General features: G+C 36.1%; 1 protein-coding gene across 2 annotated transcripts in view; it reads right to left on the bottom strand.

Moving 5' to 3' along the window:
- Positions 1-4,856: 4,856 nt before the first annotated feature.
- Positions 4,857-22,113, bottom strand: part of LOC124410382 (protein rhomboid-like) — a 92,536-nt gene continuing 75,279 nt past the window's right edge. For both annotated transcript variants that reach the window (XM_046888691.1, XM_046888690.1), the window contains exons 3-5: positions 20,262-20,432; positions 17,013-17,168; positions 4,857-5,480 (exon numbers count right to left, since the gene is read on the bottom strand). In XM_046888691.1, coding sequence (XP_046744647.1) covers positions 5,160-5,480; positions 17,013-17,168; positions 20,262-20,432 — 648 coding nt within the window. In that variant the 3' untranslated portion in view covers positions 4,857-5,159. The remainder of the gene's footprint in view (positions 5,481-17,012; positions 17,169-20,261; positions 20,433-22,113) is intronic.

Below are 22,113 nucleotides of genomic sequence, written 5' to 3'. Positions count from 1 at the left end.
GACTACTTCATAATAAATGAATAAAATGTATCGATTCTTAGCCAGACAACTATTTTCGTTAAAATAAATCTACAAAAGTGCTATCGCGATTGAGGGATTAGAGATTGAGCAAAAAGCTAGCTATCCCGAAGAAATTCGCTTCTCGTCACTGAATGAAAGACTGAACACTTGACAGTAACTTCGCGCACTTAATTAAGAAAATGAAACCAAGGAAACTATGCTCATCACTGTGGGAAATCAATGAGATGCAGGATGTTTTTCACTTGAGAACTACGTCTAACTAAGTAGCTTTTGACTTGTTCTTTCATATTTATCAGTTCGATGCGCAGATTTTTACTACCAAGTTTACGGCAAGCGAATTACTTCAAGGGTCAGCGTAAATAAAATACTACAAAATTCTTTTTCAATTATAAAGTAACAAGAAATGAATCGTATGAATCTCAATAATCCGATAACTACTATGAAACATTAGAGTGTTCCAAATTTTGAAAAAATTTCAAATTTCCTTCAGGCATATGGCTTGGATGTTAGATTTTGCCAAAAGCCTCAGGAAAACTGAGTGCTGTGTCACGAGATTTAGGGGTTTCGGAAATCGTTTTTGTGAAGAAAAAAGTGACGAATCGACATCAGCTTGTAAGATATTTTACTAGGGGACTAAACAAGTATTGAAAATTATTGGTAAAAAAACATAACGTTTCAGTTTGTCTTGCCGTAAAAAGTTGACAGAATAGATCCAAAAATCCGTTTACATCCTAGGAACTTTGAAATTAGAAAGATAAAGTTCTCTTGGGAATAAATTTCGAGTTCGCCGCTATTTAGACACGTTGTATTGTGTGCAATAAAATACGAAAGTTCTCGAATTTTCAGGCCTTCGGACGTTTCATTATTGTGGAAAAAAATCACAACAATCACACTTTATTGCTCCTACTTAAAAAACTGGTTGGGTAAGTTGGTGGATTGGTTCATTGACAAGTAAATAATTAAGTTGCGGGTTGTCAAACGAGAAATTCGTCAAAAGGTCATGTTGGGGGGTGTCCACAAATTATGTAAGGATTGTTAAACGGTGAAAGGGGCAGGGAAGAGAAGGGCTGGGGCGGGGGTCACAAGATCTGACAAAGCCTTACTGCGGGAGGCTTCATAAACTTCACCCAACTTTCGCTACATCATTTCACGATATGTTTTTCTACTTTTCCATCAAAATTAAGCATTTATAAGTCCATGTTAGTGATTACCATAAAATAATTAATGCAATTCTATGTTCCAATTACAGTTAATTGATTAGAAAAAGATACTTAATACTAGATGTATGTATATTTTTCTCTTTTTCAATTCAACATAGTATTACTGCATAGATAAGCTATCAACTGTGATTGAGATTTTACGTAGAAAAATCTGTGACTTCAGCTTTACCTTACCTTGTTTACAAAACGCCTCCACGTGACATAAGCATACACTTACCTTGGTGTTTATATTTCAATTGAAAATACAAAACGTTATTCCAATATTGATGACCGATGATACTTATAACGCTGATTACAAAAACTGTGAAATTATTCGTCGAATATAGTTCTTGTTGGTTTCATAATAATTAGTGATTGCACAGTCTTTCGAAATAATGAGTCCTTGACAGATTCTGTTCGATGATATCATTGTTGTACTCTAAATATTTCTGAAGGCAAAATCAAATTACAATTGCTTCGAAAGTTGACATTCAAAAATCTTCAAATCTCTGTATTAAAAAATTTTGAAGGAATCACATATTTTTCTGATCATCAAATTTTTCGAAACAATACCTGTTATTATAATCTTTTTACAGAAGTAATTTGTACTGATATCAGAGCCGTTAGCCCATCAACATTTTCGAAAATACCGTAAAGTAAAAAATTAATGTAATCTTAGTTTCAAGTGGATTCAACAAATACGGTGCTACTAAATATAGATGAGACGAATTTTTTTACAATATGTAAAACTGAATAAAATCTCTCTTTCAATCTCTCAGGCTCGATTATTCGATCAAGCATTTCATCGCCAACGACATTTATCTTTTACATTAATTTAGATAAAAAAGCAACTTCTTGTGCAAAGCGATATTTCCATCCGAATAAATTTTTCACCGCTTCTAAATGAATTTTGACGAGAAATATGTCTTTCGCCTTGTTGTAGATAAAAGTGAAAATATTCGGTGTGTTGCATCAAATTTTTGATTTCTCGTGTTATTTGGTATTTATTTTGAAGAATTCATATATATTTTATTTATACTTTTTTATCTTACCAATCCAATGGGAGCCTAAAAGGTTTCTTGTTTTTTGACTTTATTTTTTTAGTCATCCATTGACAAATTTGGATAATACTTCTATTGTAACGTATTTACATGGTTTGGATTTCTATTTTGACTTTGATTGTTTTGACACATGAACAAGGTATAATATCATCACGCTTGTATAACGCTGTAGCGTGTACGATACGCAAATTAGTTGTTAATTAATTATATATACAATGATTATATTAAGATGTATAATATGTATAATATGTTGAAGATAACACTTAAATAATCACAGCCAGTTTATTTGATAATTATTTATAATGTAGGTGATTTTAATAACTATGTTTAGTATGTATATTGTGAATAAGTATATGATGTAACATACATAAGACGCACACCGTTAGTTTATGAGTCTGAAGTTAGTAACATTAACGCAATGAAACATTCGTGGTAAAGTTCACACACAATCAGAAATTGTATAGTGAGTTTAAGGTCGTCGAGTTTATTAAAACATGATTATGTTTTACCTTGTTTACTGCATATTAAACATTCATAAAATTGCGAAATAACGATTTTTTCGAAACGTGAATCATCACAATAACGTTACTAACTTCAGCATAATGTTAGTTTGCACGCAAGAAACACGCGCTTGGTTTATTATACATGAGAAAAGGATCATTTTCCGCAGGTTAATTCGCTAACGAAGGTTCTACGCCAGTTCTTCCTAATTAATTACGTGTTTCGGTTTGGTTTGTGAGTTTAACGTACGATACAACAATGGACGATTCTGAATTTAGTGATACCCACCATTGCAATAGCCTTATTCTGATACCTAGCATTCATTCTCTAGAATTATATTATGCATACATATATCATATACATACCTAATACGTGTATATATGTATATAATATGTACATATTTGCAAAGCTCTTCAAATTTCAGACCGAGAGAGTTTCGTCAAATTTTTACTAGATACCTAATGTTTGATTCGCTTTTTAAATAGTGGAGTCAAATCGTGAATTGCGGTATGAAAATGGCACTGAATTTTTTACGTTACCTTGGGATTTTCAGAGACTTGAAAACTTGCGAAAAATCCAGAAACTCTAATGAAACTATGACGAGAATTATTGGAAAATCGTAAAATCTAAGGAAACGTAATCGATTCTATAGGTTTTCAGGCATATCGTGAAATTTGTCAATTGGAAATTTCTCAAACCAATAACACCTGTTTCACATTTTTAATGGCAGAATTAAGAAGTTACGTTAAATCGTGTGCGTCAATCTCATTGGATCTTGAAGTTCTTACAGCATTCTTTGAGGTTTCTTCTTTTTACTTTTGAACTCAGGCAGCGGGTTATGGTACCCGGAAAATTTTATGAAATTTCGTGAAATCCTCAGCATAGGGAAAATCAAATTGTAAAGGAAGCAACAACGGAAATTCTATAAAACTCTCGTAATGTAGCAAAATTTTGAAAAATTCATGAAATGCTATATTAAGACGCTCAACGTTTCATTGAATTGTTTATATTTCTTGCAATTTATTTTTCGTATTATAATATCAATATAATTTCATGAATAATCTTTAAAAAGCAAACAAATATTTGAAAAACCAATAAAATCTGTAGTGATCTGTGAAATAAATAGATTACTCTGAATTGTCTGAAATCCATAGATGGTCATATAAATAATTCATGGATTGATTCCTCTTACTGGTTATGGCAAATGGTCGTCAACGCGATTCATAATAATCACAATAATCAAAATTGTAACGAGAAGTTGGCACGTTGATTCAAAAGTACGAATTGTATCAGAAATTATCTGAGTCTATTAATTGTCACGGTAATACTGGAATCGCGTTAATCGAAATACATTTGTGTGATTACATTGATTATTAAAAAAGTTGAATTCTATATGTTATATATCTATCGCGTTTGTGATGCTTGCGGGTGTTTTGTAATCCCGTTAAATGAAACGCGGTTTCTGAAACCGTGGGGCAGTGTATTCGTCGAGCTTCACTACGTATAATATAAGCATATAATAAAGTGAAACTCGTCAGCGGCGGTGAAATTGAAAATGAAAGAATCAAAACCTAGTTGTTTTATACATTACCCACACACCATCAGATTTTAATTAAATTATTAAACCCGAGTCCACGGTGAAGTACATACACGGTGTAAATTTTAATTCTGAACATACTTATAGGGTGTCCAGGGGATGCCTAAACGAGCATTTTGAGGTTGGCACCCATGGTCGGAACCTCATTCCAATGGCTGTGGAGGACTTTGAACGATACTTGAATGAATCAGATGTGATCTGCACTTTTGATGCAAAGTTTTATTCAGTCGTACCCAACAATACAAAGTTGTCGTGTGTAAAATAACAACAAAACATTCGTAATAGTTTTACGTCAACTTTGTAGTGTTCTGTACGACTGAATAAAACGTTTGATCAAAATGATTCATTCAAATATCATTCAAAGTGCTCCACAGCCATTGGGATGAGTTTCCGACCATGGGTGACATACCTCAATACACATCCTATAAGTGTGTCCAGAGTTAAATTTACACCCTGTATAGAAGCAATGTATGTGGCAGACATATATATAAGTATATAGAACGGGTACATTGCGATTTAGGGAGGGTTTATATAAAGGTAGAGTCCTTAAAACCAGCGCTGAGTCCACCTCGAGTGCGACGCAAAGTACACACAGCCGCTTACATACCGTCGTTAAATTTTTTTCAATCGTCGAAATTCCCTACTTCGGTGAACTGTTTCGAGCGGATATTCGTATCCACGAAGATCGACGCTTCATTCGTAGATCACTTCCGCAGCCTCCTTGATCTTGACGATGAGAAAGGACCGTTTGCAGAACCGTACGAAAAGCTCGGTTTTTTGTCAGGAGGCCCTCCGCTTCTGGGGAAGAGCGATCAGGTAGATGTTGCCAAGGATCGCCCCGAAGACCAAGAGCAGCACACCGAGTCCCGCCAGGAAACGGACGAATCGGACGAACTTCCGGCCCCGCGAATCCTTCTTGCTCTGACGCGGGAACAGCGCAAGGCCCAGCAGAGGACCGGCTATGGCCCCTGCAACGTGGGCCGCCCATCCCACTCGCCCACAGCCTAGCAATGCCGGAACCGGAAGTGAGACTATGTCAGCACCAGCCAAGAGAAGAATGGCGCCCAGCCGCCAGCTGGGGTACGGCAGCTCGCCGTGGCACTGCGTCAGAAAAATTTACCAAGTTATGGAAGAAGTGAGTCGAACACGAATGATGGGGTCTTCGCATTTGAGAGGAAAATTCATTTTCTTATTCCGTAACAGTCCTAGGAAATTGAACACTCAAGTGTGCATGCGCCAAGTTTTTCGTCAGCTTGGGGTTGAGCCTCGTGCGGATTGTCGGTACGTGAAGTGTTTCGAGGTTATGTTGACTTGTATATAAACCCGTCGCATTTTGGCTGTTCCAATTTCTTAACGCAAAGTAACCTCCCGGCGCCTGTGAATTTTGAACAGTTCGTGTCTGGTCGCAACTGAGTTGATTGGTTTGATCAACGGACGTCAAATTCGGCATGGACTAGTTTAAACAGGCCTAGATTTGGGGAGGGGAGGGGGGGGGGGGCTACAGGGGCTATAGCCTTGGGCCCCGCACGCTCAAGGGTCCCCAAAAGTGCTACTTGCACTTTGAAAAAAAAAGAAAATTTGTTTAAATTGATAATCAATAAGGATTTGATGTCTCTTTTTCCAAATACTTGTATCAGTTTAAGATTATATTTGTCATTTCCGATTGCAAATTGTAAATGGGAAAATTTTTGTTTGAAACTTGCTTGTATAAAAAATAAATACCGAGCTTGTGTGCAGAATGATAGGCTGTAGAAACTATCTATTTGCTTTATTGAAAGTGCTGTCCTAGACAGTATTGATCACTTTCAAATCGTTGAAGATTTCGTCAGCGTCAAAATTCGGAGGAAAACTTTTTAGGCTGCGAATTTTACGTTGTTCTAATACTGATGGATAATTTTATCATTCTATTTATGATCTCCGATCTCGGATGTCTAGTCACGTAAATAATATTATATAATATAAAGAATGTGCAATAAATGAATTTTTATTATACTATGTTTAATTCCTATGCTTGTTAAATGTTTCCGAATAATTTTCCTCTATTTGCAAAGACATTTTCCCATGCAGGGCCCCAAAAATATGTGTACCCCTGGGCCTCTTACACGTTAAACCCGGCCCCAAGTTCAATATACCAGTGGAGTCACTTGACTTGGCGAATGCGCGTTTGAGTGTTTAGTTTCCTGAAGCTATAACACTGTGTGTATAAATTAGAGAAATATAAAGAATTTGAATAATTCATTACAAGAAACAATATCTACGAGAAACTGTGAAATCTTATTCTTGGAACACCGCTACATGTCGCACCTCTCTCAAAAGGTTAAAGGTACTGAAGGCACGTTCGGTGCCAGCAGATGGTTTGTCTGCACTCAAAGACTTTTCTGAATATTTGAGTAAGATCTCGGCGGATTTAAAGAATCCGTCGTATCGTTTTGAACTCACTTTGACTGAGTAGGCGAATTTCATAGCAAAAAAAAAAAAAAAAAAAAAAATCACGAGTTGTTTCTTCAAACCAAGAATTCTCTGATGTCCTATCAAAATCTATATCGATTTCAACGATTCAGATTAAAAAGCAATTCATTCTACAACTATCCATGAAAAACTAAATATTAAATATTTTCCAAATATTTCTGAAATATCCTAATAATTTTCATTAAAAAATATAGGATTTTTTTAGACTAGTAATAATTTTGTGGTGATTGGTAAGTGCTTTGTCTGCAAGTTTTAAGAGTTCGTTGATTTCGGATGTTCCATACCTACAGTTAATTACCATTCAAGAAATTATATTTGAAATAGTTTCTCAGAGTTCCTCTGTCTCTGTGTTATGTTTTGTCTAAATTTCCAGAAGAAACGTGACGAGGGATGATTCCAAGTGTAGTTGCTTCATACTGAAACACTAATTCAGTCTAAATAACAGGTTCCATTCGCAGCTGTCATACAAGTTATCAAGAAAAAATGGTCTTTCAATTTTTAAACTGATATTTGCTCCTTTCAAATCGAACTCCATGAAAAAATCATGATAATTTGAGAGCTTAAAACTGAACAGAAAACATTTTCATCTAAATTTTTGACTAAGTACCACTTACTAATTCATTTTTTGTCTGTGTTCTCATCAATGTATGAGTTATTTTGTTTTTTATTCATACTTAATTATCATTTGTGGTTAAATAATACCAATTACAATCGGCAATATATACTTTCTTAGTTCGATTTATTATTTATACAGTGCTACGTACATCGCTTTATATACTTGAAATTATGATCGATTGAGCTCAGTTTCAGAGTTTCAAGCTACCTAAGATTCATTTTGTCATGGAATCTCGATATCAACAACTAATTGAGTTTTCGATTAAAGTTTATCGATCAGAACTCCAAGTAAATCTCATTTCTGAATCAGGCACTATGAAATAGAAAATTTGGTTGACAAACATTACATAGCGCAAGACTTGATCGTGGAAAGTTACACTACACTAAGAGTAAACATGTAAGAAACACCTTCAAACTTGTGAAGTTTTACTTCGCAGTGACCAACGTTTAATTACATGGAAATCAATACAAACGAAACTTGTTGTTAAATTGGACGAAAGACCCAACATCAATTTCTGAATGTGTGAAAGTTTCAAGACTTCCTAAAGCAGTATTATAAAAGGTCTTTTGATACAGCTTAAAATTGTACAAAGAAATCTATGGACGGATTCTACGGTGATGGTCGAAGGGGCACTCGCATTGAAATCATCAACGATTTACAAGTGATTTTGAATAATAAGAAATAGTTTGAATTCCACTAGTCTTTAATTTGTTCCTGAACATTTAAAGATATTCGGCGTATGGGACTTTCTTTTATAGAACGAACACCTTTCTGACCGACACATTTTTCATTCGGCTGAATTTTTTTAAGGGTTTTATATCGAAAAAAAACACGTATTTGAAGATTTTTTTTTCTTTCACATATTTTGGAGGGGATTGAAAATTTGTGAATCTGGTGATTTTCGTTTTGTAGACTCATGTTCAAAAATTCATAACTCCGGTTCTATTTGAGCTAGAAGGTTCTTTTTTCATTTTCAAGCTAAAGGAGTGAATTTTGATAAAAAAAAAAATAGTTTCATCGGAAATGATTAACAAATTTATTTTGTTATAAGCAATTAAAATGTTCAAATCGATTTGTAACGATTGCCTCCACCTCGTAGCAAGTTCTTTGTGTAACTAACAAATGTCATATCGAAAACGCATTTTTAATTGATGAAGAAATTATTATTACTGTTGGAAAAAAATTAATTTATCTAGCGCGGCACGTCACATCAGCGCGCCGGTTTCATTGCACGATTCATTTTCTTGCCTCGTATCATTTTTTCTGTTATATAAATGATTATTCCATATTTTTAACTAAATAACATTATCTGTTAGCAAGGAAGACTTTCCAAAAATTAAACGAAAAATTAAATTAATAAAAAATATTATTATAGCGAATAAAAAAATTAATTTATTAAGATTTCAATACATTATTATTACTTAATAAGTACTTCGTTCTGCATTACATCGTACATTATTTACATTTTGTAAAATAAATTCACAAGCTTTTTATTCTCCATTCCAGTTAATTCGTAACTAACTGCGTAGATTTATTTGAATTATGCATTTTTATATTTATTGAAGCACTTGCGTAATTTTTCTCAATTATGACCCAATTCTTGCTTCCACATTTTGGGAAAAATCAGAAAATAGGTTCAGCCTTTTACATTTCTTCAACCTGCTTCTAGCAGAGAGAAAAGTATTTCCATTTTTTTCGGGTATTTTCAAAAGTTGACATTTAATTTTTCATTTCATAATTCAAAAAGTGCTCAACATATCAAGAAAAAAAAAATTCTACCTAAGAACATTTTTGAAACGATTGTAAAATGAAGTAATTCAAACTTTTTCCAATATATTAGCAGCTGACTAAGTTGACTTTATAAGAACTTTGAAAAAATAAATTGAGCATTACAGAGATGCTACTATCGCCTATGCAAGATTTGATATATTCAGATAAATATTAACGATGCACGTTCATCTATTTGATTGAAATATATTTTGCCATTGTATAATTTTGGCGTATACCTATATTTCTTGTGCGAAATTTTCTAAACTTTTCAACTTCACAATGCCGACGGTTTGTTACGAACATTTTGCATGCGATATTTGTTGATTATGAAGAACTTCTTTTGCCGGCGTGGCCAGTTCCTCCTTGATTGATCTTTGAAATCGATAATCCAATCCATAATCGGAATGAAAGTTTTCATGTTACACACCAAAAGTGAATTTTAGTTGACAGTGTTATCGACTGAGAACTTTTTACCTTCAGTCGGTAAATGATTAAAAATGATCAGTTCGACAAACACAGAATTTCTCCATGAGATTAATACTTATGAATGACATTGTGAAGATATAATCGAAATCGGGGAAACTACACATTCACAGAGCAAATTGCGTATAACTCAACCCATCTGCAATTTTTAGAGGCCGCATAGATATCGGTAGAATTATTTAAAAATAATAAGGTATACATAACCTATACTGTTGAAAAATATTGGATAATCAGTATTTCTTTGTGAACAAGTCGACAACCTTCTCAATAATTTGGCGTTTGTGTTATTTCCTCTTTGATGAAATTACATATTAATTTTGTTTAGTTTTCATAAAATAAACGAAACAAAAACGTCACTATACACAAACGTGTGAAATACCAACTCATGATTTTTTATGTTGTTCTGCCTTAAAAAAAAAAAAAAAAAAAACACCGGATTTTGTTCAGATCTTTTGAAAATCATTTTATTTACTTACGATTATTGAAAATGAGCAAATCGATTGCCCCAATTGAAAAATCTGAAAAATCCTGCTTCATTTATCAAAATTTTTAAGCACTTAGCCAAAGTGCTTCTATTCTTTTTCAATTTTTTTCGAGACCAACGTTGAATAATATTAAAAGCAAACGTCCGCCCACTTTGGCTAAAGGCTTAAAAATGTTGATAAATAAAACAGAATTTTTCAGAATTTATTCAAATTTTTCAATTAGGGCTATCGATTTACTAATTTTCAAAAATTGTAGGTAAATTAGATGATTTCCGAAAAGTCTTTAAAAATCCAGAGTGTTTCTTTAAGGTGGAACAACATAAAAAATGATGACTCGAATCAGAAGCTGTCAGGGTCAGACGTTGGTCGATTTGGGGTGGACTGCCTCATATATTATTAAACAATTTCACTGGATTGCCCGCTTGTCCAGATTTCCATAGCGTGCTGTGATTTGTAAGTAAATTGCATACATTTATCAGTTCTGCATGTAACATATTTTTTAGCTCGTTGTCAGTTACAACGTTACCAAATATATGTATATACCTACCCCCATGTCTATCTTTCATTACATACATGGTGCACACGTAGCTGAAGCGAATAATGGATTCGATTGGTAATTCTAGCCAATCATGTTATTTCACCATACAGGGAGGAGTCTCTGCAGAACTGCAATTCCATCCGCAATCTCGCCATCGTTGAGCATTGCATTTGCGATAAAGTCATGGACATATGAATAAGGTCGACATATTTGAATTGCTAATCAGAATTTCTTCCCCTCGCGTGTTGTAATGATATTTCAGAATTAATGAGACATCAGAATTGTTGATTCATTTTTCTTTCATTTCTATCCATTTTCTATAGAAAAACTTCGTAATTAGCGCGCAACAAACGATATGAAAGGTTTATCTCGAGGAAAGGGGTCGGGAAGAGGAATTAATGTTGAGGGTGAAATTTCTTTCCGCTATCATAACGTGGAACAAATGTCAACCCATTAGCTGGGCCGTGGATTGTTTACCCTAATTTTCAACAAAGTTTCATAATTTTTATAAACGCGAAAAATTCGGGGCGCAACGCAATCTCGAATCTGATACAGACTCAGCTTATTTATTTTCTTGAATTCAGTCCTCCAACGGGCTCAGGTCTCACCGGGAAAATTATACTGAAATAAACTAATTGCAAGTGGAAAGAAGTATTAATTTATAAACGAACGATAAGTTATTCAGCTAGGAACTGTGCGAGGATAACGGATTATTTTACATCCAACCACATTTCGCGTGGGTACAATGAGCAGAGTGTGTGACATAAAAGTCAGAAAAATGTCTCTCCCCTTGAAGCAAGTTAACGGCCGGGCTGGGACACCGAACTGTGAATTGGTGATTAATTATTCGCTGCAACAGCAGCAGTGGCGGTGGTGGCGCGGCGGCAAGAGTTGCCGGCTACTCGAAAAGAGGAGCAAAATAAAGGCGAGTGAAAATAAAAACAGAAGAAAAAAGTATGAAAATAAATTAAAAGTAGGGTACAAAAAACAAGAAATTGCCGCACAAACAGTTTTTTGCATTTGTCAACTTTTTATAACCAACTTTTGCGTATTATACCTCACAAAAGATTTACGTGACGTCTAGATGAATTCCTGAAAAATACCTTCCGTCAAGGGATGAGAACATCAAGGAGGTTGGTTGGATAAAATGGATACATCTTTTTAGTTTAATCACGAGATGGTTGTATAATCAGTATTTATCGAATTTTTGTTATGTTTGGTAACTAGGATCTATTTAAAAATATAATTTTGATAGCATGCTGTGTTACGAGTGCGGAAAGTGGGCGAATTTCAATGAGTGTGAAGCTTACAGCATGAGCAACGCAAGAGTGCTGCGTTCACATGAGTACAAGGGCAAAGCTGTGAATGTCACACACTATTTTCTAAACACTTGTGAAAAAAAGTTCAATAGAAGCAACGAAGGCACTTTAGATCATGTGAAATTTTCGTTGGGTAACTTACAATCGATTAAACAATGCATAAAATCGAATTATTCATGCGTCAAAGAAAGCTCTAGTATGTTAAACGGAGCATTTCAGTTGTGCGCATGCGCCAACATCGTTTTACCGCACTGTTTGAAAATGTGGCACTTTACACACGCTCCACAAACTTCAAAAATCAAATTTTTCAAGCAGGTGTTGGGAAAAGATATTGAAAGTATACACATATAAACGAAAGCTTGGATATCGGTACTTCTTTAAAACCGCTTGAAATCGGTTAAAATTTACGGTAACTCAGTTTTACAAATTTGCTACATTAGTTAAGTCAAACATCTGTTTCAGCCGCTTTGTGGAATATCGATTTCGGGATAATAGGGAGCTATAGTAGAGTATAATCTAACGAATCTACTACCGCTGAATAATAAGTAGCATATTGCAACATGAACTCTCAGTTCAAAGGCGAAGTTTGTAATTTTAAACTAAAATGATCACTTTACAAACATGCCTGAGTTTGAATTATTTGTAGTTACTTCCTTATTGACAAAATCAAATAGTAATAAAATTCGAGAGCAAGAGCAGTCATGTTGTCAGAGTGACCAACATTTTTGAGGTTACATAAATCGCGACGACCTGTCATTTGAATTTATAAATGCTGGTCACCCTGACAAAACGATTGTTATTGCTCTCGAATGCATCTCGAGCGCATGCGCGTTGAAGCATTTGGTCGTTAGAAATTCATTCTGCATATGAAACAGTGAATATGATTAATATGAAATTTAAATTGCTCGCGTTCTCATCGTGCGAGAAGAGAGAATAATACATAAATAATATAATTGAAAAGAGTGTCGCGAGCTCCGGCCTGTGAGTAATTCTTTCCGGCTTACGCGCGGGTACTTTGTAGAGCGTTTACAAAGGTCCACAACAAGTGGTTATTTAATGCTGAAAAAATGACCCCCAAGATTTCTGTATCTGCAAAAGTGATCTGTAGCAAGTTGAAGCTTCGAAACAATCATTCTGAGGATCACGTTTTCCTGGAGTTTTTTGTGCGTTCTTCATTCTCAAAATTTGTTTTTCAGCTTATGCATCGACATTAGAAGCTGACAAAAGAAGAAAACACACATACATGCATTTCTACTAGATAATCGAACGATGAACAATAAAAGTCCTGCAAAACTTTGCCCTTGGACCAACCGTCCTGAAGCTACAGCTTGCTAAAATTCAATTTTGCAGATCCATTCTAATTGTTGGCATAAAAATATATGTACTTTTAGATGATTCATGCCTGAAAAATCGATCGCTTTGTTTCATACAAATAAGATATGAGTATTCCGGAACAGAAGTTTCAAATACGTTACTCATGTTATTGAAGTAGAATTTGATAAAAGCATGTATCAACAATACCAACAGAATAACAATAACGAAAATTATCATCAATATCGTTTTATGGAGAATCCATATACACATCTTGGTGGGTTTCTGAATATTTTAAGGTCCTACCGTAAATGTATACAAAATTGTCAGTTTAATTTTAATGAATGTCAAGTCATTTTTTTTCTCAATGTATATTTTCTGTTCTCATCATCTCGACTGAAACAAATCTTTGATTAAATTCACGTTTTGTAGTGAATAATAAGGTCAATCGAGAAAGAAACTTGCCATGACTATTTCAAATATGAGTTTCACTACAGCCTTCGTTTTGAATGTTATTGCGATTGTTCAAATCTTTCAGATATGAGGTGGTTTTATGGTTTACAATGAAATTGTCCAAGGCATGAAAGAGAAGCCTTGTCACTATTCTTATTGCAGTTTTCTAATGAAACGTTGCTTATGAAGAAATTGTTTTCTTTTGAGACGGGCTTGCTTGGATGCTGGTCAAACAAACATATTTCACTCAGAAGCATCAGCACTTACTCAGACTGAAAAACATTCATGATCGAAAATTTTCCCGTAATTTTATTTTTTTTATTTTGCGCTTTTCCTCTCTTCATCTTCACTGCATTCTGGCTTGGTATTTTATCTGGATATTTGAATCACCCAGCTTAGAAACCATAACCTCAACTTATCGCACCCGCACCTCTGCTCATTCGCATGCTAGCTGCCCTGCCAGTCGATTATGGTTACATATTCTGGTGTTTGGTGACGCTGTCGGTCAAGTTGTAATCAATTTTTACGTGTATGAAATGGGCCATTTTTTTCGCATGTGACATGGATAGAGAATTGCTCATTTCGAACGTGGACTACATTACCTCCCTATAAAATAAAACTGAATGATTTTGTTTATTAATAATCATTCTCATGATCTAAATATATAAAAGTAGAAATCCTAAGTGATTCATCAACACACAGGCCAAACACCTGAACCTAGGAACGTGAAATTTGGTGAATATCTTACTTTCGTCATCGGGGCAAATGCTAAGGAGGGATTTTTAGATATTCCGCTCCTAAGGGGATTAAAAGGGGCGATACGTGCCTTGAGCGGATTTCTCGATATCTCTTTGGCCCGACGAAATATCGATTTGGTTCTTGCTTATAACGGGTACTCATTTGAATATTCAAAATCGGCTTCAAGCACTTTTTGAAATTCGGCTCCTAAGGGGATGCAAATGGGTGAACGAGCCTCTAATGTACTGGCCAAAGTGTGCCAAACAGTACTTCGTGTCTAACTATACTTTGGTTCACTCTATTACCCATATCAAAGGCTCACTAAAAACTAACTAAAAATGAAAAAGAATAGAAATCAGTGGAACAAATTTTGAGCAAATTGAATAATCACTGAAATGAAGCATTCGCGATGCGTGAAGCACGCAGGGACGGAGCCCTTAGTTAATTTACATAAGTGAAATCCAATGTAAAACGTAATTATTTTATTTCACCTTACATGCACGACAAAGGGTCCACATATGCAGTTGTTGGAAAAACACGGTGTCGAGCAGGAGTTCAATTACTATCTCGGTAGAAATAACTCATTTTCCACCCTTGGTTGCACAATATACCATTCCACCACGTATCTGCTCCATATGCCACAAAGCGATCGACACGAATGCGGTTTTCTGCTTAGCAAGTCTTACTTTCACTTTGGTTGCCTTAAGAAAAGGCATCGCAGGCTGGCTCTTGTAGCTGCTGTCTTGATGTGGCGCTTAAATCCTTTCAACAGAAAGAAATGCCTGTTCTTCAGCCCTCTCAGCCACTTTGCATCTCAACCCTCGACTATTGACGAGGTCTCTGTCGAAGAGTTGCTTCGGCTCCTCAATCTGAGATTTCATGCTTTTGACAGCCGCCTTGATTGCTGGCCTACCATACGGGTTCTATTCAATCGATGCAAGCTCGGTTCGCACGAAAGCGATGGAAAAACTGCTCTTTAGTCTTCAGTCTGATATTTCTGAGTTGTGAAAACTGCAGTGATCATAACAAAGTGAGCTGTGAGGTTGAAGTCATCTTCTCTGGTGCCCCCTGCTCTTCGGTAAGGTTTTGTTGGTCTCAGGCTGATTGTGAGATCTGGCTGATGGAGGCCTCGAGGACTCTCGTTTCTTGGTCTCACGGAAAAGAATCAAGCTCAGTTCTCGAGTCGTTTCAATCTGTATTCTTGCAGCTAGTCTCGACGAATCTCACTTCACCTGCAATACCTCCTGTTTGAATTATTAATCCTAATGCGAATTTACCTTCAGACTTGCACAAGGTGTTTTTAGCTACAAAGGCAGCAGCAGACTGCTTGTATTTGATACGTGTGGCACAGGGCAGCGGAATTCTTGTCAGGAAGGCTCAAGGCTCACGGAAGAAATGAATTCGCACGTCTGCAGACCTCAACCATTTGCTGCTGGACTGACTCCAGCTGCAGCTTCACTCTTAATGAGGGCTCAGACAGCTTGATTTTCTTACTTTTCACCGTTTCTCACTGGTTATTATACTTTCCTACGTCTTTTATGGGTTTTTGTTTGCTTTTTGACCGCTTTCTGCATTCTTTAATTTGCTGCTCTGACCTTTGTACCTTACTTGCTATCCACGCAATTAGTTCTTTTTTTATTATTATTTATTATTAGTTACGCTATTCCCTTTCTCTTTCTTTGTTTCAAGTATTTTCATGGAAATAACATTAAGCATCTATCTATCTATTCATCCATCTACCTCTCTTTCTCCTCAAGCACTACAATTCAAGTGATACGAAAACACGAACGTAGAGTAGATATATCGAATACAGATGTATAGAATTCAATCGCCTAAAAGCATTCCGAATGTGAGCGAAATCCTTGGGCAGTGTATCTCAAGGGCAGTAAATCCTAGGTACCTCAAAAATTGGAAGCTTTCTCAGAACGCAAAAGCAATTAGTTGAAACTGCAAACGATTTCATGTTTACACTATCTTCCGTTCATATTTGTTCTTCTAGCTCAAGCGTTCAAACGTCGGCAAATTTCAAAGTCGTTTCATACGGCTCGGACCGCAAAGCTCCATAAAAATACCCTTTAAACACAATCTGTGTATTTCAATGAAAACATTCAGAAATCTATCCATTCGCCATGGCTTCAAATAAGGCAATTTTATTTGAGTATGAAACTGTAACTACTTTTCGTATATCAGGAGCCTTCATTTAATTAATCAAATTAAATTAGACTCACGATAAAATTCATTTTCAACTCTGATTATTCCAGAAAATGAAATTTCTAATACAGGTATATTGTGTAGTGACTTTGTTTCAAGGTGAACAGACAGCGTGATTACAGTTTTTCCTGTCAATTAAGTCATCATGGGCTGCTAACTTTTGATGTGGCCTAAATTTGGGGTAACGAGAAAAAGGAGCCACAAATTATCGGAAAATAAAGGCGGGATAATAAGACTTACCAAGTATAAGTGAGCCAGGTGACTCGTAAGAAGCGCGTAAACTCCAGCGGAAGCTCCAACCAGATAGAGAGTTGGCTGAAGAAGCGATGCCCCAAGAGCGCCACAAATGCCTCCACCCAGATACACGGCTGCCACCCCAAGCCAGCCTTGTTCTACCTGGAAACACGGATTTCGTCAAAATTTTCACCGCATTGCCCCCCTTGATCTTGGAAAATATTACTCTGTTGAAAATTACGGGAAACTCGGCGGGTGGATGTCGAGTTGCGGCGTTTTCTTTACGAGGTCGTGGCAAATTAATATTGTTATTAAAGTAACATTTTTTTTTTATCCGCTGTGAGCGGATCGCTTCGTTTTCAAATATATTTTCTAAGAATCGCTTGACGACGGTTTTCACACTTTCCTTACTCGTTGTGGGTTAAATAAACCATAAACCGATATTTTATTAAGAATACGGTTATTGCTGTAAAAACATTCGTTTCAGATTAGTTACGAAGAACTCATTTGGAAATAAAATGAGCGATTATTCACTGAAATTGGACTCTTGGCATTAAAAAATCGTTAGTCAAAATTTTTGATGCAGTAGAGAAAATTTTTGTACAAATATTTAACCGTTGCATATTCTTAGATCTTTAACTTTACGCCAAATGCTGAAGTCCGCTGAATGTGACAAGAGAATTGGATTCTACGCTTCCGTGAAGTGAAACAACGTCATATCTCGTCAAGAATCATTTTTTAACTCCACAGAGGACGATCCATACTGATTGAGATTAATCAAAGCTCGAAAGTTTGATTGCAGCTTCGCGTGTCATTATCCGGATTATTCCCGGCGGCCCGAGTTGTTCTCGCGAAATATATTCGCAGTACCTATGCAGCTTGAATTGATCCCTCACAATCAGCCACGCGATAATCTGATCCCGAGATTGAGTTCTATTGAATCTAACGCCACCACTAAATGTCACAAAGTCTCTTTGAGCAACTTTCAATTAGGCTCAATCTCTCATCTTTGATTTGCGATTCTCCGTATGATTCTGCAAGGTAGATGAAATTGTTGTATGTCTATATGAAGGTGCAAACGACTCTTCACGTGAAAACTTTATAAAATTTTAAAAACTATTTGCTTTATAGTCAATTCCAACCGATGTTCAACACACAATCATTCGAAATAGTCAGTTTTTTTGCAACACTATAGTCCAAATCGAAAAAGCCGAATTTCTATCGTAGCCGACGACAGAAAAACGCATTTTTATTGAGATTCTTGCCCTGCCATCATGGAGACTGGTTAAAAACTCGATCACAGAGCTCCATCCACCTTTAACAGAGACCGGAAATATCAAATCGATTTTCTTTGAAGCCGTACATCGGCGGTATGTGCAAATATAGTTTTACTCGATAGCATTATGAATTGTTGTTCCGATAACTTTTTTAGTGAGCTGGATGTCATTCATTTTTTTATATTAGGCAAAGTAAAGAAGCCTCTCTTTTATATCTGCAACTTATTTCTCACTTCCGTTCTGATGCAAAATGTTCGTGTTCCATACGATGCGGTGAAAATTGTGATCAGAATAACTCTGATTACTTATTACTTGTTTAATACGTAGTTAACATACCGGAAAGACAGTTTTTGGAAGATACTTTTCATCCATAATCTCGAAAACGGCGGTGTAAAAAATCTGCAACTGATATTAGGACTTAGCAGCCAAATAAAAAAGTTCTGAAAGAAAAATTAGAAGAAAAAATTTTTGAAAATGTAAAAATTTATTCATTTAAAAAAAAATGAATATATACGCTAGGAAAAATAAATCATTTATTTGAAAAAAAGTAATAAGGAGGATAAAATAGGTTTGTCAAAAAAAAATTGGAAATTGATTTGTTTCCGATAGAACCGGAAGTTCAAATTAAACGGGACATGAAATTTTTCATGGCCATAATTTGATTGTGAAATTCTGTAAGTTTCAGATTTTTTTGGCGAGTCGTTTCCGAGATTATCGCGGGAGTTTGTCGGACCGACAGACGGACATTTTTCTGAAAACCTTTTTTTTTCATTCTAAAGATTCGAAAATTTAGATTCGTTAAAATCACAAAATGTGATTTTGGACTGAAACCAATGCTTTTCTAATAGCTTCAGAGGTGATAAGAAGTGACAAAAAATGACTTTCCAATTATTTTTGGAATGGGTTCGTTATGGGATAGAGGTTAGGTATTGATAAAGCGGCTGTCAATACGTCTCTATACCCATCCGAGATGTTGTTTTGAGCACCTTTGGGTCCGATCTCGTCACTGCTTGTTATCGATTATCGGTATCGTTTCTACAAGTGGCGATCCTACAAGTTTGTTTTAGCACTTTCGGCATTTTGTCCATTTTGTCTTACAATTAATGGCTTCCGGGATTCAGTCTATCGAGTATTTGGTCAATCGTTATTCATGAATTTGGATTCGTAAATTTTTCGTAACGGTACGTGTCTGAAATGTGAAAAGTCGTCGGTTTTTTTGACTGTGCAGTATTTTCGCATTTCAACATTTTGCCCTGCGTAATCTTGCCCATTTTCAAAGAAAAAAAAAATCGATATATATTTATTTATACATTTTTACGTTCCAAATTTTTATTTTTTTACAAGGAAACTTTTCGTATTTATGGTCTTTCTACATTTTTAACTCTCTGTAATTTGACTTTCGGGATCTTGTCCCGTCGACTTTTTGTTCTTTTGCATTTTCTTACCCCGCCCGTCTGTTTGACACGCTACAGTGCTGCCTAATTTCTTTTGGCGGGGTCCCAGCGAAAGCTGTGAATCCGCAAAGCATTTCGAAATTACGTTACAGACTGAAATGCGGAACTGCCACAAATTCTCTTTGCAACATACGACCTCGATACGCGACGAATATTGCTATCTTATAGTGTCTCGGCACAATTGAAGCTGGTCAACCTGAAAAGAAAAGCATTCGAAAAACTTGGTTCAAATTAGTTGAAGCTACAAATGAAATCGCCGGAAGAACTTGCGCATGAGCAGTTGGATGGATCAGTTTCCTGATAATATTACGGTGTCCGTTTAGTGTAGCCGTTTTCAACTCGTTGAAGAAAGAACGGTATAAAAACCCGATAAGAGAGATTCTTAATGCTGAAGTTTAATGGCATATCAAAGAACGAAGGCGAGAAAAACGAACTGCGAGAAGAAAGGCTCTTTCACTTTTCCCTCGCCTTCTACCCCCGAGGATTTGAACGACGCGGTAGTTCATAGATTGCTTGGTTATTACCTCCAGCGGGACGGCGAGCACCAGCTGTATGACGACGTTGAGAGACAGATGAAGGGCATTCGAGTGTAGAAGCATGTAGGAGGCGAACCTCCAGGCCTGAATGCGTTGTTGAGGGTCGTAGACCAGCCATGTTCGCAAGGTGGCTTCGTCTCCCAAGCAGTGTACGGATATCTGAAGCGTTAGGAAACAAAGCATCGATTACTTGGAGCTGCGGGTGGAAAGCGCTGGTTAAATTTGCCGGTGCAAGGGGTCGACAATACGTAGTCACAAAACCATTAATAATCGAACGTATTGAAAATCAAATATATTGAAACTGACGATCATCTCGGTCCATGTGCAAAAGTGAATTGTACAGAAAGATGTCAGGACACTGAATGGTAATAAAAAGGATTGAATTTCGAAGCCAATAAGTGAGGTTATGTTGACTCGTATTTCGTGCTCAATATTCATGAATATATAAAGAGGTCCAAGGTTTGTGGCAACTTATACATGTGTTTTCTAAAATAAGGAATGAAATTAGCATTATTGACCCTTTTTTTATGTTTAAAAATTGTAAATCAGTTTACCGAAAGATGTAAGAGTGTGGAAAAAGTCAGTTCCTGTTCGTATCGAGTGTAATAGATGCAATAGTTTCTTCGTGACTATATTGACAACTGATTCAGAAAAATGGCCTCTAGAAGAATCCAAGGTAAAAATGATGCTACTACATAAGAGTTTTGGGAAAGCCACACTGAAATTCGTTTCTGGATTCCTTAAAGAAATTTGTAAAACGTGCGTGGGATGTGGGCGAAATTTATCCTAACTAAATAACGTTCTCTACTGGTCCAATTGTTTGTCTTGAAGCTATTTTCTGTGAGGCATTAGAGAGCGGACAGCTCTCGGGTGAAAGCACCGAAAGAGCCAGTTCGAGCGAATTTTGTGACGGATGACGCCCACAAAAGTTGAATTTGCCAGAGCCACCGGATGTCACTCATGCCAAGTGAGTTTCACCCCAGAAAACTCATCAGTCTGATTCACTCTACTGTCCAAGTGAGCTTATATTAGCTTCCCGTTCCTGCCTTCAGTCTCCACGATGAAATGGATCCTATAAATCCGATCCCCGCCAACTGCGGCTACCATCCAGTTATTGGGAATAAAAATTTTACCCATTGATGGTATATCGGTGTGTGGTATTTAACTATCAATGCTCAAACCAACAAATACGAAACTCAAACAGCTCAGAATCGCGTTCGAAATCCCGCTAGCATTTTGAAGTAGACATGCTTTTGACTCGAGCTGATATCTCCTCTTGTGTAAATCACATCACAGGCTGAGAGTTTCGGCTGAAGGGAACCGATTCGAATGATGTTTCACTGGTAGATTGGCGTCCGAAGTTACGTCTAACACGCAGTAGGTACCTGATATGTAACTCCAGTTACTTACCTTCCGGTGAAACATATTCGTATCGAGATCCGTGGTTTCTAATGTGCTTTCAAATTTTAGTTTATGAAACGTTTGATATTGACGAATTCTTTTTTCACATTACTTCTTGCACTGGAGTCTTCGGATGGTCTATACAGATTAAGGAAAACTGTGAATTTGTTTAGAACCAGGTTCTTGAATGTTCACATGAATTACAGATATTCTTGAGCATTGAAAAATTTAACATCGCCGATGTCTCAAAAAGATCAAAAATCTTCTGATCACATATCGGAGCTTCTTTTGCGCATGTCATAAACGTTAAACCATGATTGTATGAAAGAACCAAGACGTGTGTAGTATAGTTTCCTCGTGTAGGAACATTTATTTTCTAAAAACATCGCTTATTTCTTAGACCGTCAAAGACAATCCGTGCCATGCATGACTTCATGTT

Source organism: Diprion similis, chromosome 9 (assembly GCF_021155765.1).
Source record: "Diprion similis isolate iyDipSimi1 chromosome 9, iyDipSimi1.1, whole genome shotgun sequence".
NCBI lineage: Eukaryota > Metazoa > Arthropoda > Insecta > Hymenoptera > Diprionidae > Diprion > Diprion similis.
Note: the sequence above shows the minus strand (reverse complement) of the source record. Positions and strands in the feature narration are given on the sequence as shown.